The 19,395-nt window shown below is 41.5% G+C and overlaps 1 protein-coding gene across 1 annotated transcript in view; it reads right to left on the reverse strand.

The window, feature by feature from the left end:
- RARB (retinoic acid receptor, beta) overlaps positions 1 to 19,395 on the reverse strand; it is a 214,142-nt gene that overhangs the window by 184,727 nt on the left and 10,020 nt on the right. Inside the window, exon 3 of the mRNA XM_009324186.1 lies at positions 11,703 to 12,203. Coding sequence (XP_009322461.1) covers positions 11,703 to 11,880 — 178 coding nt within the window. The 5' untranslated portion in view covers positions 11,881 to 12,203. The remainder of the gene's footprint in view (positions 1 to 11,702; positions 12,204 to 19,395) is intronic.

The following is a 19,395-nucleotide window of genomic DNA, read 5'->3' on the forward strand; positions in this document are numbered from 1 at the left end:
CTTTTACAACCTTTTTGTGACCCCCCCTGCACCCCCCCCCCCCCCCCCAAAGACCAAGTTTACCAAACAGGGACGCACATTTCTTATCACTTCATTGCTTTCTTACTGGGACTATAACCATGGAGACTTCTGGGGAGCCAAAGCAGTTTCATGGGCCCAGAACTGACTAAAAAATGGATTATCAAACAACATCTAGGGAGGAAAAATGCACGTCTCACTCTGGTTTTTAGTGCTACTGCTCTTCCTATGTATACTTTGTGAGGTTTGTAAATTCTGGGCTACCCGGTGTATAATATTCTCAGCACTGTTAGGAACCCCACCAGCACACACGCAGAGCCCTTCACAATGGTGACAAAGGTTCGGCAGAAACCCCATTTAAACTGCCCGCATTAGTGACTTTCCAAATACTTGCACTAGTGATGGACTGCCTCATTTAGGCTTTACCTTGGTTATGGAATGCTCCAGCTTCATCTTGGATGACAAGGTAAAAATTCTTTGGTTATTGAAAAAAAGTGAAATGGGGAGTGTTTCCAGTATAACACTTTGGTACTTGTGGAGTTGAATAAAACCGAGCATTGGTACTTGTGGAGTCGAATAAAACGGAGTATTTTTTGTGATTTGTGCTATATGTTTTAATTCACCTTCCCAAATAATTTATAGCAATGATTCACATTTTTTACTGCAAGAAAATACAACTACCTATTCTTAAAAATCAAAGATATTGTAATATGTTTTCATCGAGTTTGTGCGAGTAACTACATATTAAAATGGCAAACATCCCTTCCAATAACATCCTGGCAGAGTTCGCTTCTTCTGCAAGTAATAAAAGCGGAGGAGAGCAAAGTGTGCTCCAAGATGTTTGGCTGCGGCGCCATGAGACAGCTGATGCGTTCCAAATGTCTGTCAGGTCACTTTGCAAAACCAACCACCGCTAATCGGTAGTGAAATCTTTCTCTCTGTGGCTTAACTGTATTTCTGGTTTTGTTAAACAGAAGAAAATTGCCAATTAGTTGGACTCTGCCGGACCACGCAGCTAGGGGAAACATACTGTCAACCTGACCAGTTCAGTTAAGAGTTAAGATGACGCAGTTCAACTGCAGTTCAATTACGATACTTAATCGATCACTGACTGCGCACGCAGGTTTTGTGAAATAAGCTGCAGCATCTTACTGTTGGTCTTCACAAAAGCATGTCAGCCTCCACAGGCTGCCTTGTTTCTAAGCATCCAGCTGGTTTTTTTGAAGCCCCAAACTCAGCTTTGCAGGTCTAGGATGCGAGCCTTTCTTCGCCTCCATCGCTTGGCCCAGAAGTCACATCCTTTTCTCTTACTCTTCATACGTCTTCCTTTTCTTGATTCCGAGCTACTTGGAACAGAGATTGTATCTCCCTCTTTGTTTGGAAACTCTATAGCAGTTTATGCGTTGCAGCGGTATAATAAATAAAAAGTAATAAAAATGTTAGGAAAGTCCTTAGAAAAGTCCAGGTTATTTTTACAATTACTCATGCTGCCGCTATTTAAGAAACAATGCCAGGAAGATCTAGGACTTGAAGGGGACTTACAACATTTTTTGTGAGAATACGCCATTGAAATGATGATGTTACCGACAGCAAAGTGTTTTGCAAGGTGTACGGCTTCTCCTGCTGCTTTTTTGAGTGCTTCTAACAGATGTTCAATTTCAAGTGGTCTGCAGATACCGATAGGCTGATGGTTCTGCAGGAATCGGAGCAGCAGATGTGCCCCTACATTATGTTTTGCTATTCCCTTTATGAATTGGTATGTCACCCCGTGGGTTTATAGCTAGTTAATTTTGTAATGACATCACTATTTCTATACTTTTAATGATTCTCGCAGGATTTAATTTCTCAAATAACAGAACTCTTGATCCTGGAATTGCTATGCAAAAGCAATATATAATAAACAGATTTGTTCACATGATACAGTTCTATTTCCCACCAAATGCCTTCGCTGATAGCTTTTAGGTAATGCTGGTATGCAGGTGAATTCTTCCAAAGACTGCAGATTTACAACATGGCCTCGTTTCAGGGCTCTAGACTTAATGTCTGTGCATCTCTCCACAGGATCATTACCCTCAAAACAAGTATCGCTCAGTGGCTGAAAGGAATAAGGATAAGAAGGGAATAAGGATAGAAACAATGGGGATTTCCACTGGCTCTGCTGCAGCCCCTAGGTATTGCCCCCGTCAGATGCTGTGCTCCATGGTGGTGTAACTTTATTACTTGCATGGTACCCAAATAAAATCACAACGCGCCGGAAATGGAGCTGCATGTTCTTCTGACAGTGACCTGACTGTGACAGGGCAGCGCTCCTGCTTTTGGCTTGGACGCTTTCAATCTTAAAAGGGAGCCAAGTTTATCCTCCTTCAAATACAGTGGCAGAGGTTGTTAGAGCCCAGAGGTTTTGCAAGCACTTGCAGAGAACCTCTGATAACAGCTGCGGGCTGCGCAGAGCAGGCAGCAGGACACCGCCTTTCTCCCCTAGAGTATTCAGTATTGTTAAAGAATGTCTTTCGTTTTGTCTTTATATACAGGGGGGAAAACCTGATGCTATTACAGCTATATTTAGAGGAATTTTGGCATTTCCTTCATAAAAACTAATTTTCAGGTATTTAAAACTTGACTGGGAAAAATGTTATGGGTTGCAAAAGGTTCTAGTGAGGTATGTTATATTATGAAGCCTTGAACCATACCTGAAAACTTTTAAGTTTGAGAAGTAAGAAGTGAAAACTGCATGGGCATACATTTTTCTCCCCATGATATCTCAGAAATTGTATTCCCACATTACTGCAAATATCAAAATACATCTTTAGTAAAAGCCAGCTTTTGAAAAGCATCTAAGTCTTAAATTTACTAAATGAACACTATCCGCTCTTACACTCCCTTACTGATCTAGCTGAAAGATCGAGGCCTTAATTTCTAAGAAGCAACTAGATAACTTTTGCACGCATTCAGAAGAGGATGATCTCCAGTTGTGACCACAGGCAGAGTCTCCACAGCCCTTGCAGGAGCTGTGTGCTTGTGTTGGGGTCTGAATCCATCCCTAGGAAGGTAAAAGGATGAAGAAAGTATTTTTGTGAGTTCTCCCACAGCATTTCTCTTTTTTTTTTTTTTTTTTTTTTTTTTGAGAAAACATTCCGTCTTTATTTCTTGCAGTTCAGATTCCTTTAAAAAAAGTGAGCACGAGCCTTAGTGCAAGTCTCAGATTTAAACCTATGAAACTCAGGAAAGCTAATGCTGAGGTTAAATCAAATTTGACAGGCCCTCAGCACTGAAAAATAGCAAAGACCAAGCTCCACCTGGAGGTCCACACCTATTGCTTGCATACATTAGCTGACTTACCTCTAAATTTCAGCTATAAGCAAGCGTGTTGTGTAGCAGCGGATAGCACACCGAGACCATGAACATCTCTGACTACTCCGAAAGCAGAAGTGCATTCCCCAGAGACATGGCACACCACCAGCCCTCCAGACCCACCTCTCAAGCTCTGCTCTGGGCTCCCAAGAAACGCTGAACCAAACTCTTCCATTGCCTGAACTCAGCATTTCTCCCCCAAAAGCTTCCAGCCAGGACTTTCAGCCCCTCTCCCAAACGCCTTGAACTATGGGATGAAAATCATGCTGAAAATCTTTGCTCCTCCAGCGTAACTAAACTACTTATACTGGTGAAGCTCGTTTGTGCAGATGGCTGGACTTCCTCGGGGGCTTTCCTGAGAAACAAGGATCACCATAAACCTGCAGGTCTAAGCCAAGGGCACATCGCCTTGGTCCAGCCTTCTCCAGCATGGAGGCATGGCCGTACAGAGACTTCCAGTGCATCTCCAGCGCTTCCCCTCCTTCAAAACCCAAAATCCTGGTCAAAACACACACCCTGCTGCCCATACATTTCCCCCTATGGAGACTATGAAGGAATGAACACACACACGTGGCAGATGTTGGGCATGTCGCTCAGTGCACAACTTCAGGATGCTCAGATACATCAATCAGGAGCTCAGCAGCCTAACCCAGATGAGACCCACTATATTTAGGGTACGACTACTTTCTAAAAATGCATTATCTAGACAAAACAGTTGAGTATCTCAGGGATGCAGGTTCTGGTTTTCCGAATATTTCTGATATTTACTCTGACATTTCCTCTGAGCGCGTGTGGTGTTTTGAAAGGAAAGGAGTTTTCTGTTGCTTAAGTCCAGTCCTTCCTGTTTGTTAGTTTATCCCAAACCTAAGTTTGCACGTGAATAAAACTGTTGCATTAAGTCTGATTTCAAACATGTGGTAAAGGAGAATCTAACAATTTTATGAGATATAGTTACTTTTGTAGAGGGTGAGTTTGCCCTGGGGAATTTTCTCTGACTAGATTTATCACAAGTTTTTTGAACCAGATAATTTTGTTTGATAGCACATCTGGCAGCATCATAAAATCTTGACGTCCCAAGCTATTACACAGGAATTACTTTTGTAAATCATTTATGAATATTACTGATGTAGGCCTATTCTGGGCAGTAAGAAAGGAAACGGAGCACTGAAGGACAAAGGAAGGGAAAAAGGATTCCCTGCCCTTTTGGGGCTCATCAGATAGGGTGGGTATTTATCATTTTTAATGGGAAACATGCTGTCATTGATACAGCTGAAAAGTCCACGTAACAACTTGTTCCCCATATTCCCTAAATAGGCAAAAGGCGAAGAAATTCTAGCTGAGGAAAACCATAAATCAGTCTCTCCTGATGAAAATTTGCGCTATCCGAATCTTAAATAAGGCTTCCCAATTAAATGCCGCATATTGCCAAAAGCATAGTAAACACAAACTAACAACCCAAGAAGAGTAAAGGAGGGAAGTCTTACCAAGGCCAGCACTGAGGCAAAAAAAAAGCAGCACATTTTAGCTCAAAAAAAAAAAAAAAAGGTATTTACAAAAACCCCACAGTGACATGCCTTTTGAACACAGCAACATGACTGAATGGAAACTCTCCACGTAATTAAAATAACATGATTAGGTTTTCTTAAAACTGAAGCTGCTAAACATATGCCTTCAGACGGAAACCTGGCAAAACGAAAGCTTATGTTCACTTTTAATACCATGAACTACCACATGATGAACAATTCCGGAAGATCGCACCTATCAATTTGGATTGGAAAAACATCAGACATTGAGAAAACTTTGGGTGCCTCTACCCTGCCAAACCCAAAGTCTGGCATTATACTCGTTTTGAACGATATACTGTGCGTTTCATTTGCAACGGATGAACCGACACCAAACACACCATCACCGGGCGGAGGGGTGACAGAGGGGTCACCCAGTAGGACTCGGCAGCGGGGAACTGGAACCAGCCCTTCGCTCTTCATTCCTGACGTCCCCAACACTGGGAGCTACTGGGTGTTAATTTTGTTGGGCCAGAGCAAAGGAAAAGGTTGTTCACAATGCTCCGCAGAAACATATTTCCAACCTTAGGTAAGAAGGCATTTTGTTGGGGAATTTCCTTGCCGTGGGGTCCATAAGGAGGAAAGGAGCAATTCTCTGACAGCTCCTATTAGACTTCCAAACGCCAGGCTCCTTCAGACTACAGCAGGTCTACGAGGGATGCATAGAGCCATTACAGACCACGTGCCAGAATTACGCCATGCGCTCTCCCTGCCAGAGTAGGCAATTTCTAAATTCGGCTTCCTCCCAGGAAGCAAATTCCTGTCTATACACACCCAGAACTGATTTCTTGCAGATGAGCCCGCTGCCTGCTAAAATCCGACGCGGACTGCATCTGCAGGGCGCTGAGGATTCACCCCGGCAGGGCAGAGCTACAGTGAGAGCCACCAGCCGTGCTGAGTCGAGAGGCGCTCCTGGTTTTTTTAGAAAGTGGCAGTACCGAAGAAAGAAGCGCTAACATGAAAAAATAAGTTTAAATTTTTGATAGTTTCAGATTAACTAGAATCAGAAAATGACAATGTAACATAGTTTTATTAATCGAAGCATGGATCCTTTCAAGCTGCACAAAGAGCCCAACCAGGAAAAACCCCACAACATAAACAAAAGGGAGAGCTGAAAAGAAATGGTGGTTTCCACGGTCATGAATGATATCTGCAGGGTATCATCTGGACATTGCTCCTCAGACTCGCCAGCGTGAGGCAACACTGGCTGTAGCTAAGAAATCTGATATTCATATTCTGTTTATCCCCCTCTTTCTGAATGCAAACACATGTTCTGTCTTTTCAATAAAGATGTGCAACACATGCACTGAATAGGTACAGAAGTCTTAAAAGTCATCTGTTAATTGCAGATATGTGTAAATGACTACATAGCTAGCCTTCCTAGGGAGGCAGAACTGGAAAAAAGGGAGACAGCCACACTAAAATTAGAAGGCATGAAAAAGCTCAACAGCATAATCAAGCAAGGTTGATTCATATATTATTTCCTAATTCTATACAACTATTATTATTTTAGACAAGTCCAGAGTGCCAAAGAGTGCTGAGGGTTTTTTTTTTTTGTCCATTACAGACAGCACTTGCCTCAGTAACTATGCTGAGGGAAGAAAATCCATCATGTATTAACCATACTCCAACCTCCAACAGAAATATTCCCCATTTTGTGAAGTAAAGTGAGATGTGGGAGTCCTTGACCTTCTAAGTAATTAAGGGAAACAGAGACATTCTTGTTTTTATTAGAGAGACACTAAACTATTTGAAAATAATTTGAATAGCTGGAGAATTAGTGTATTTGCCTGTTCATGAGTAGTGCAGATAGTTTAGAGTTCTCTTGGGGGCAACACATCGTAATGAATATCTGCTATTCATATTTAATGCAATCTGCCAAAGAGTGCTTTTGGGAGGACTTTCTGTGTCAATATAATGATTAACAACAGAACTGGAAAAGTAAATGAATTCCTACAACGGGTGGGGCTGGCAAAAATATCTTGCAGTACTACACCAGTAACACTGGATTTAACTGTACTCTTTTTAATTATATCAGTGGAAAATCCATTTCCCAGGGAAAAAAAAAAAAAGGCAAGCAAGCTTTAAGTTGGAGTTAAAGCAGTAAATAACCAGCAGTAATGGAAGGAAAAACAATACCAGCAGAAAACAACACTTAAAACAACAATCTGCCTCGCCTGAGGGTGTCTGAAAAGCCTGAGATGCAGGAATACTGGCTACTAAATATAATAATTAGTATTTACACAGCACTACCCAGAAGTAAAGCTTTAGTTAGTTCCTTGTCTACCTCTTCCAGTTCCTCACATGATCTTACTTTCCATACATTTTCTCATACCTAAAAGATTTACATAAAATGGAATATAAAGTCCTTTAGTCTTTACAATGCACTTTTAAAACACCCCAGACAGAAAAGTATGGAAAAGCTTGGCTAAAATACAACAAATGACCTTAGTACGGATTTTTCTCCTTGACATTCCAACAGCCCTCTAAATAACACATTCAGATTATTATTTTTTTTTAAAACCATCTGGATGAAGCAATCTTACTAAGTTTATATAAGTTCCAGGATATTCTTCTATCAGGCTCACAGCTCCCACCTGCGCCCTTACCAAGCTACTCCTACTCCTTCACCCTTGCAACAAATGAAGGCAGAATATTGAGGATCCAAAGGCTCACGTCAGCAGCCTAAGGACCAAAACGTGGCGAAGGGTTAGAGGTAGAATATGGGATTGCTCTCATCCAATGCCACGGGCTACTTGCATCACCCCATTCAAGCAGGATGCCTGAAGCAGGATGCTCAGCCCAAGTTGCCAACTGGAGTGTTTTATTATTTAGTGGCTCCCACAGTGGCTACTGTCCAGACCCTATTTTAATTTGATCTAGGATACACTTATGGATTACTTTCATCAGGGATTACTTTCATCACAGCATTAGGTCAGATTAAGTTTTTTTTCCTCCCCATGCCACGGTCTCCAGCTCACACCAACTGGCTTTGTTATGTGGTGGTCTTCATCCATGTTAAACAAATAAAATCTGACTATTCTGGTGAAGTAACATTACAGAAACCAGTCTTACAAATACGCTTTACCAATGAGCAGCATGGCTCTATCTTCCCCGTGCTGAGCTTTGCTTGTGAAACAGCAACGTCCTGGTGTGCCTTGTGGTTCCATCAGCTATAACATAAAGACAGTACTTTCCCCATCAGTTTTCAACTCAGTGGATATACTACGATGATCTGTGTGTCTTTTACATACCCTCCTTCTCAAATGTCAGGTGGTGCTTCACTTGATTAGGGCTTTTTTTTTGTAGTTTTTTGTTTTTAAGACTGATTTTTATAATTAGTCTTTTTCTAGAAATTGAAAGTTGCAGTTACATCCGCAACAGATGCTTTATAAAGAAAGTAAACTCTTCTTAAGCTGGTATTCTCATATTGTGACAGTTGCCTTACTGGTCTCTGGCAGCAGCATTACCAACATTAGGTCTCATGACACCAAGATGGGCCCCTTCTTCCAGCAATGATGAACAGCAATGCCACCTAGATACCAGAACTGCCTGCGTGTGCCTGCGCGACCGCTACTCACCTCAGCCTAAGATGCTTTTGCTTGAATAAGATGTCATGTAACAATCTTTGCCCATATTTATTTATTCCTCCCCCAAATATTTCACTAACATTTTGTGATTTTCCTATTGTAAACGTGTCAGGAGGCAGGACTTTTGTTAAGTATCCATTTCCCACAGCTGCTCCCAGTCCAGCAGAGAGATGAACCCTGTTGGTCTGGGACAGGCTGGGGCACGGCCCAAAAAGCACAGGAAAGGCTCCAGGTTGGCCTTCCCTTACCCTTTCTAAATTTCCCTTACCATTTCTAAATGAGCTAAGCAGTAATCTCCTGAAACAGTCTTTGCTTTTTTTTTTTTTTTTTTAATATAGAAGCAGTTCCTCATTATTAATGCAACTGGGGAAGCCTGCACGCCATCTGATCTCAGGAGTGAAGACGTCTGCTCTGTGCTGTATGGGGTAATACAGCGGTAGGTAAATCAATCAGACTTACAAAAGTAACGATCTTCTTGACCGTGATCTCGGTCGGTGCTAATGCATAGTTCATGTATGCATAAAAGTGATTTTTTCATCTTCTGACCTCTTTAGCACTGTGACCAGCCCTCTAATTATTAAGTATTTTGCACTATGTATCTCAGTATAAAAACAGAAGCCAAGTCACAGGTCATGGAGGCAACACCATTATTAACATCAGTGAAACTAAATCACTCCATTCTGCACCCTTATTGTAAGACCCTTGTGCTCACAAAATTAATATACCTAAAATACTGTTGTCTGTTTAATGGGGCTGGAGATACCTACCCCAACTGTAGATTAAGATAACTTAATGCAACTTGATATAAGGTTATCTGCCATCATGGAAAGTCTAAAACCAAGACAGAACAAAGTAAAACAGGACAATAATATGAAGGCTTAAATGATTGTAACTTTGAAGAAAAGCTGTTGAACTGCATTGTTTTAAAAAGATTAAAGAGATCTTTATAGCATTCCTATTACGTAAAATCATTTCTATTGGTTCTTGCATGAATGGAAAGAATCTAGAAGATAAATAGTAAAATAGCTTCAAGCATATAGAGAGCAGTGGTTTGGCCAAACTTTAATTTCTTCAGGTCTTTGCAAGCAAGATCTATGTTCTTCCACCACCCAGAATAAGTTCTAATTTTAAGAGGTCATCAATCATACTGACCTCGGCCCATGGGTGGCTTTATTGTCCGGAAAAAAAAAATAAATTTAAAACACATCCACAACGAAAAACAAAAACCTGAAATATAACCCAAAGCTCAACCTGCTTGCTTCAAAGAAGTTGTCTCCATAACTCTAGTGATACTAACCTCAAGCTCCAGAATCAGAAGTCTACAGGTTTCGAAACAAGACAGACTGCCACCACCAAAGGTAAGACAACAGAGTAGTACAAACCGGAAGAGTCATCCTGCAGGGGACTGTGTCTGAAAAGAAATCCTCATTCAAGTCACCCTCCTCCCTGCCTTGCCAATTTTAGGTGGTATTTTCAAACACTATTGCCTCAAGCTATGCACAACAGCTGCCAGGCTTTTATGGTCAGTCAATGCGAGCCAGTGCTACAAAGCACCTTGACAAAAATAATGCCCTGAAAATGCCAGGACCGAGACATAAAGATGCAAACCCAAAGATTCAGTAGCCACCACTTATTTGCATAGCCACAGAAATTCATACTTAGCACTACTTTTTTGAAAGGCTGAACACTGACCAGTTTATTAATCATTAATAATGCATCTGCAACACAATTCCACAGGAACAACTCATGGAAAAGAACAACTCTGCATATCTGATCATATACATTTGCTATTTACCAATGTACACCTCAGAAAAAGTTCCATTAACTAATAACACTCTATTTCTTCAACAGGTGAGTGTTCTTGCAGTATCAGGGGATAAATTCAGTATGGTATTCTGATAATTAACCAGGATAATTTCTGAAAGGATTGGGAAGTCAAACAGTTACTTGTAGACCTTCTAGCTGAAAGTGTTTCATTTTTCACCTCCAGTGAAGATAAACACTGCAATAAAACAGCAAAATACACGCCTGACCCAATTATATGTCTCCCCGCATGTGACTGCATGAAAACTGTCCACATTAACTGGGGAAAAAAAATTGCTTACTTCAAGACTGCCCAGTCTTCAAATATACATATGTGAGACATGAAGCCAGAATTAGTATTCGGCAGCACAAACCCCACAACTTTACTCTTCAGAAGTTTTTTCTTCACTGTGGTTTCCCATTCATGTTTGGAGCTCCAATTTCACATGCTTCCTATTGAAAGACGTATGAGGGGCACTGCTATAGCAAGTCTCCTTTTCCTTTAGTAGAAAGTGTAGTAGTTCTGCAAATTTGCTGTTCAGTCAAGACCTCTACACACTGAACAATCACAGTAACATATTTAGACATCAAGTTTGTAACAAACTGACCTGCGAAGTCGTATACATTCTGTTTTCCCTCACATGGGTGATAAATACATCAGTCACCCACTGCAAAGACCTCCAGAGATATATCTTGTCTATGTGATGTTACTTAAAGAGTTTATACCTGGGACAGCTTTGTTTGGAGCCACTTAAACATATATAAAATAAAGTTCAAGCAGGAAATGTGTGTTTGTCATAAAGTGATGAAAACAAACTTGCCCAGTTCATACACTCGGCAGTGCTGAAAATGTGAGAGCGCTACACGTGGAACCCAACCATACGCTCAAGGGCTCATTCTGCAGCCACAGACAGCTCACAGCTACTAGCTGTCCACCGGGCTGCTCTTCACAAGCTGCCCAGGAAGAAAGCAGTTACTTACAGAAGAAAACAAAAGCAGTGTTAATTACTGCGCAACTTAAGAGAATTCTGTACTGAGGAATCATCGCTGTTCATGAATACACACAGGCCAATTTTTCTTTAAACACAACATCGGATTCTGCAGCTAACACGATAATGCAGGATATGCCAAAATCCATAGTAGGTTTTATCACCCCTGGTTTCCACAGCTTTGGTATGTCATATAGTTGCATGCTTGTTTTTATAAAAACAAGATTAAGTGAAAATGGTATTTCGAAACAAATGCATGCTCTTTGCCCAAGTAAAATACATCACAGATGAACAACTGCAATTATTCTTAAAATAATTTCAGAACGAACACGATCAGTCTTTGTTAGAGGAAAACTGGTCAATAAAAGCTATCAATACCAAGCACTTACTTGCAGGTGACGGGGTGCTGCATCCGCTAGTTGGTGGGTGACTCTGGAGTCCATGGAGGGAAGGTAGCGACAGTCCACCGATGACTGGAGGAAAAAGTAATGGATATGGCGCTGCTGGATAGTGAGTCATATGTCCGTTCACTGCTGGTACTGGACATGTGCGGCTGCTGGTTGTCATGTTAACACCTCACAGTGTATAAATATTATGTTGCATCACTCCAGGCCAGCAAATAGATACCTCAACTTCTGAATGAAGAGGGCTGTCAAGCCTGCAGGTACGGCTTGAGCTGGATTGTGTGATGATGATAAAGTAATTCACTAGATCAGGTCCGTCCTATATTTCATCGCTGCTTCCTACTGTTTTCTTTTCCAGGACATTCTTGCTCTGCAGACCATGGACAGAAAGTCGTCTTACTCTGGGTATCAGGGCACAGTTCAGTCGCTTATGCCAGTGTTTTTCTGGGAGGACAGTTGCTCTCTACAGATGCATACTGATACAGTCTGTGGGAAGAAGAAAACGATGGATTGATTATAATATACATATTTGTAATATATACACATAGAAAAATCTTCTATCCCTTTGCTACTTCTGTTAAGTGATTACTTATTTATCAGTGTCCTACAAGATCAGCTTGATGGTTACCTAGGGGCAAAATTCTCACTCTACTGAAGCTAACAGCAGAACTACCCATTAACTTGATTTCCCTGCCCGATGCGTTACACCAAAAGCAATTTCTGGTCAGACGCAACCTTGTTTTGGAAACTGCCAGTTTTAAAACCAATGCATCAATAATTACCCGAAATACTGATACTGGGGGAGGGAAAAAAAAGAAATCAACTTCTGAAAAATTTCCGCGTACATGAAAGCTTTCAGTTTCCCCATGGAAGCTACAGAATGAATGACACTGAGGAGGCTCTCTGCTCGCTTCAATGCCATGGCTCAGGCAGGGCACTGGGGAACTGTGTCTGAGCGTGATTTTGTACTGGGCTGTTAAAACACTAATTGGTTTACCAATGATCGTTCTCACAAAGGATAGTTAGTTTATCTTATTATCATTTAAGAGATACCTCACTGGAAGGGAGGTGGGCACAGCGGGAACTGCCTCTATCACGAAATAAACAAGCACCTGTTATTTCATAAGCTGGGTGAGTGAGTTGATGGCAATACATTGCTCCTGTGCTCTGCTAGGGAACTCGCTTGCTCTCATGACCACCATCTTCAAAGTCATCCAGAGCTACGTACGCCTTCTTCCTCAGTGTTTCACGCAAATGGCTGGCGCCTACCGAGGGGTCCTCGTTTTCTCAGTCTCTGTACTGAAAGCCTCAGGCTGAGAACACGGCACTTCTTGTGCTATTCTCAACAGTGAAATTTGCTCCCGCCATAGCTGTTTAAAGTCTACGTACAGCGAATGGCTGTACATAGGTTGTTCTTGGAAACAACCTGCTTGTGCAACACTAGTACGTGCTACTGGTGTCGTGAGAGCTAATGGGAAGGCTGCAACCACTCCATATTGTGAACGCTACTCCTGCAGTTATTTGTGCAGTGATCCTGGCAAAAGCTGGCGAGTGCTGCAGCCAGCTCCTGAGCATCACCCTGCACAGGGAGTTCCCCATCTTCTCCAACACATGCTGTTGGGGGAAGACAGTAGGAGCCACAGGGCAAACTCAACCACCCAAAAGCAAGGCAGTCCAGGGCTGCCTAAAGGCTTTGTTTCCTGAGACCACATGCTATGCCCTTGCGTCTGCTACAGTCAGCGATCAGTAACAACGTCCACTGCTATATAGCATTTTTATTTGTAATTCTTTGAAATTATAACCTTAAACCAAAGGCAAGAAGATTTTTGGGTGGGAAAATAAAGGCAGCAGTGAAATGACTTGTCAAGGTCACAAAGCAAAATCGATGCCAGAGGAGGGAAACTGTGACACCGCAACGTTGACTACCACTACTGCTACTCAGTCTACTAGTTGTTGGTAAGAATTCAAATGAGCAAGGAAAAAAAGGAATACAAAACCAATCCCAAATGCATATGTTTGCCTGTCAGAGAGCAGTGGAGTGTTTCTGCTCTGTGTGGAATACCAGCAAAGGTTACCAGCTGTGCATGTTTCCAGACAGCAGTTTCTGCTGAGTGCAGCCTGCTTGGGGATAACAGAAATGTAGCTTGTAAGTATTTGATAACTGTGTAAATTATGCACGAAATACCTTTAATGCTAATGGAGACAGACGTATGCAGAGATGAGACTGTAACAGGGGGTATAGCGAGCTAACGCACAGCTGTTGGCCATGCTTGAGGACCACATGCCTGGAGACCAGTAAAACCAAGCAGATCTTTTGAGGAAGCCTCAACAGCCAAAATATATCAACTCATTAACAACACAAAATGAGATGAACCATCACAGGTAACTTTTACCTAGCTAAAGCTTTACGGAGCTTAAGAGGCAGGGAAAACCAAGCATCAAAGGAATATGCAAAGAACTAATATTTTCTAAAGCAATTCCACAAGAGCTGGCAAAAATACCACGCTTCAAAATGTTTGCAAAAAAACAAAGTGGGGAGATGCTGATGAAAACCAGCCCAAAAAATCTATGCATTAAGTTAATCACAGAACAAGCTCACCTATTTTTAAATGATGTAGGGCTTTGGAAATAAAATTCATCTTCTAAAACTATGTAATACCTTCAATTATATTTCTATTAGCCAGGAAAATGCAGAGCTCAGCATAAATTTTAAACCTTCCTAGAACCACAACATCAGATATATTTGTATAATTAAGTGACAAGTATTCAGAAAAGAAGCAACTCCTCCAGGATGGAGGGGGAAAAAAAAGGGCACTTGGGAAACTCGTTGGTCACTTCCTCACCACTGGAGGAAAATGTTCTGTGATGGACCTGGTGATGACAAAATGCAGCAGTATTACAGCTCCTTAGTATGCAACTCCATATGAAATACCTAACAGTACCAAAACTAGATTATAATCCTATAGTTCTGCATGCTTATAATTTGATGTGAGGTGTAAATATATACTGAAATTCCTACCAGAAAGCAAGTTTCTCTCGCCCTACTAAAAAAAATCACCCTCCTTTTACCCTTCACAGCAGGAAATTTCCTGCACATTGGTGTGCCAGAGAGAAGCCTTCAGAATTTGTTCCTCCACTTTTCTCTCCAATTAAAAGCAGAGAGGGAAGACGGTGTAAAAGGTATGATACTCTAAACAGCGTATCATTCAACTCTAAATAGCGTCCCTCAGGAGCAGCAGGATGTTATAAATGTTAACGTGGCTGAACATCTATATGATGGCCGAGGAGGAAATCTTTGGCAGACGCCTATGTTCCAGCAACTCCATTCATGTGAAGAAGCAAATGCCACCCATGCTCTGTGCTTACCAAGGGACTTCAAGTCACCAGCTCTGCTAACAGAGATTACAGACCCATCACCTCCATCACTGCACAGCAGAGGACACCACAAAGTAGAAACTGCTGTAGCATAGGAAACCCAGAAATCAGTTGTCCCCATTCATGCCAGTTTCATGGCACTAAAGACAACCCCTAAGGCAAGACTTCACTCATGTGCCACCAGACTGACACGTTCACACCCCTCAACTCACTGGTGAAGATCCCAGCATCGGACACCAGCCACAGACATCTAGGCTGCAGATGGTTTCAAGGTGAAAACATCTCTTTTCCTCAGCTAAACCTACACCACAGTGCAAAACATTGTAAGACACTGTACAGGTGCCAGCTTTGAGAAGACTTTCCTTTGCTGTCACTTGCTATGGTAAATGCCCCACAGCTGAAGGAGCATGTCCTCTCTGGACTGTGACACTTGCCCAGAAGCAAGCCCCATCCTTCCCATGCCATGTGGACCTTGAATGTACTCTCCTCTGGCCTACACCTGGATTCCCCTGAGGAGGGAGCTAACAAGCTTACCCTAAACGAGATTGGAAGAGCCAGCTACCCCAGAAGGAGCAAGCCAAACTGACTGCAGGGTCACCTTGGCAGTGGTTGAACACCCATTCATGTGAGGCAACAGCATGGATTTCTGCCCTGTACGTACAAGGCAAAATTTTCAGAAAATGGCTGTCCGAGGCATTTCAGAGGATCTACCCAGTATATGATGAAAATCCTCTTCCATTAGACTTGTCCTTAGGGACTGTTGATGAGTACAAGGCCCTTAGTATGAACAGTATGGAAAAGGATCATACAGAAAAGTTTCTTTGAAAGCTCACCAAGAGATGATCACATTGTTCACTACATCGCATTGAACAGCGGCCAATGACTCTTCTTTGACAGAACATATGCCTCCTTTTTGGTTTTTACAGGCTTTTTATTGACTTGACTTCAGTGATAAAGCAGATGGCCACAGGGGAAGGAGGCTACAGTAGCTCCAGCGCAGAGCAGACAGCATATTTATCAGCTGCAGTTAATGCAGCAGGTGTACCTGTCTCTTCCACATTTCTTACTGTTTGTGTAGCTAAGCAGAAGTTTAAAACCACAAATGTTCACATATAAGCTCCAAATTTTGCCAGATAAACAGTGACCCAACTTTTCTTATTGTCTCTTAATTTCCCATGCATTTTGCACAGGCTTTTCTATAGAAAACAGTTTTGCTTTCCACACATCTGTCAGTTCTCCTAGAATGTATTAAATGAATTGATTCTCATTCATTATATTGCTATTTAGCTTACATTTCGTAACAACATTTGGTATTATTGTAACGTAATTGTTCCTTCTGAATTTTGCACTTGCATAAGATTTCATTTTAATTCCCTTTGCTGTTACAGGTGACTTTGACGCACATCAACAGCTGGATAGGCAAGAAGCCAAGCCAGGAGGCTTGGCTGATAGTCCTGTGCCAGTAGGAAGGTTATGCTCTGTCCTCCCTTCTGCCAACACCACCCTGACTCCACATTGCTCTTCCTACCCCTCTCACTGTCCATAGCAGGGAATTAAGTTGTCAGCATTGCAAGTAAAGCGTGATTTTTGCCTTTTTTTCTTCCCTCACTTCTGAAAAGGTCAGTGGGGAGTTCTGCCCTACCTGCGGTGATGTTTGAAATTCAGTAGTCATTTTAAGATATCCACAGCTGTGGCACCCAGCAAACTTTTAAGCTAAATCCACCATCCCTACACCCTTATACCATAGTACCACTGTTGCTCTTCCTTTACAATTGGGGGACGAAACCACGAACACAGGAGAGGCACGCCGACATGAGGACATGCTCTGCACGGAGCTGGGTGCTGGGGAATTTGTTGCTCCAAGCCCGGCGGTCTGCAGCCTAGACGTCCCCAGAGTTCCCAGGGTCACAGAGGAAGTCTCTTCTAAGTTCATTTCCCATTTTCTTGCCAATGCCAAAAATTCCCCCTCTCTCTTAAATCTTAGGCTAACTCCTAAAACAGGAACCTCTGGACTGCAAGGGCAGCCTGGGCAGCAAGACAGGAGAGGCAAGTTGCTCCTCTCCCAGCAACAAAAACAATTCCAGAGAAATTTCACATGCAAAACCTTTCAACAATATATTGCATCTTTTTCCCAAGGGACAGAGTTGATGGAGTCCTTATTTATTAGGCAGCGTAGAGACATATTCTAATGCTGTTTTCAAAACAAGTCAAGATCTAATAGTTTTGGGAACCCTTACTGTATTTAATGTATAGTTTGTATTGAAACCCCTGATTATGCATATGTTTTCTATTACGCTAGCTGATGGTGTTGCATTGAGTAGTACTGAATAATTCAGCAGATTTAGCACTAGTCAAGTGTAAATCAGTCCGATACAGTAACACAATAACCATGCCTTTAAACTCTTAAAAATGTGTGGAAACTTTATTTCAAAAAGGGGCGTACTCCGTTTTCCACCGGTCGGATGCGAGATGTTGCATTTTTGTTTTCTTGGCTACCCAACGAGATTTAATTAAACAATAAACTAGTTACTGTGGCAGAAGTTTAAAAAAAAAAAAAAAAAGCCTTTGGAGTGTTATGTTTCCTTTATTAGCATAGTGATGTGAAACTAAACAGAAAAAGCAATCTAATAACAAACATTCCTTTGAGAAGGGCTCCGGGAGCAAAAGGACATCCACTTATTGTTCAGCCCATCCCATTGGTCCGTATACGGCAATAAAGGTACAATAGAAGGAAACAGGAAACAGACTGGCACATCTGCATTATCTTATTAGAGGCTAATGGATATCTGAGAGGAACATGCATCTGATGCTGAATAGTCTGTACCAATCTCCGAAGCAATTACTCTTAATTAGTGGATTCTGTTTATAGATGGAACTTAGTGTACCCTTCTGTATCAAAGAGATGCAGGCATCTGGAGAGAGATATGGTTTTCTTAAAGGGAAAGCACTACAGCACAATGTGAGGGTTGGGTTGGGGTGGTTTTTTGGCAAATAAAAGCTCTCTGAAGCATAACATATTCTACTGCATTATTAATCAAAAGAGGATGCTGGTTTAAAAAAAGGAATGAAAAAAAAGACCATACTGTTAATCTCAAACTCTGAAAGTAAACACAGAAAGCTAATACTTGCATATGAATTATATGACAAAAACCACTTTGATGATAAGCAAATAAACAACCGAGCCTAAAATTTTCAACCGCTGGCCAAAAAGCTTAAAATAGCAGCTTAAGTCAGAAGAACAACATCTGCATTTTGTATCTGCCAAGTCTGCAGCCAAAAAAAGTAAACCACTCTATATGACCAGATGCATGAATAAAAAAGAAAATGCATGAAACAGAACTTCAAAGTCAGTTTACTGAAAAGCAGATCTGTAGCTCTTACATCCCATAACCACAATTGTCATATATTTCCAACTATAGGTGCAAGACTTATGGGAGGAGGGAAGACAAATTGTTGTAACAGAATTAAGAGACTATTACTAAGACACTTTTCCTACATCTTGGTATGTAAGATAGCTGTCTACTGGGTGACTGTGAATTCCTTTTTGTCATAAAGCTGACACTTGCAGAATGGGTTTCTGTTTTATTTGTTTTTTCCTGACTGAGATTGTTAAGAGATGATTAATATAATTAATGCGATTGTTGTTTATTTGAAAATCCTATTGGGAAGTATAAAAAGGGGGGGGTAAAAAAAAGCTTCTTTTTCCCTAAGCAGCTATGCTTCGTATTGCCTGCACTGCAAACACACGCTGATATATGCCTGAAAAAACCCAAATCTAAATCTGAATGGGGAAAGAATTAAAAAAAAAAGTGAGACACAATGACACCCATTTATTTAAACACCATACAACAGTACCCTGCTGTGCCAGCTATTGATTTTAGTGGAACTGAGAGTCCATGTTGGAGAGTAGCAGCTGTGAGTACATAGCCTGAATCCTCATATGGGAACAATACTCTGTAAGCAGAAAAACCTATTTCAGCCACCCCTCACATATAACATATAACGTTAAAAACACACACAGCTTACATTTCAAAATCTGAAAGGCACTATGGTTATTTGTTCCACAAAGGTTCAGGGGAATTATGAATTTATTTGTGCTAGCACAATGCTAGCATAATGAAGAGATGTGAAGGACTGAAAATCCATGCTTCACATGTCTGTTATTCTACAGAGATGTTAATTCTGTTCTATGCTAACCGTATTTAAGATCCTCCCACTGCATCAGGCAATTTCTCATTTTCTCGTGTTGTTTGCTCTTTTAAAGGGCTGTTTGTAACTGAGTTGTGGGGTGGCGCTTTTTTTT

This window comes from Pygoscelis adeliae, unplaced genomic scaffold, assembly GCF_000699105.1.
Source record: "Pygoscelis adeliae isolate BGI_AS28 unplaced genomic scaffold, ASM69910v1 Scaffold25, whole genome shotgun sequence".
NCBI lineage: Eukaryota > Metazoa > Chordata > Aves > Sphenisciformes > Spheniscidae > Pygoscelis > Pygoscelis adeliae.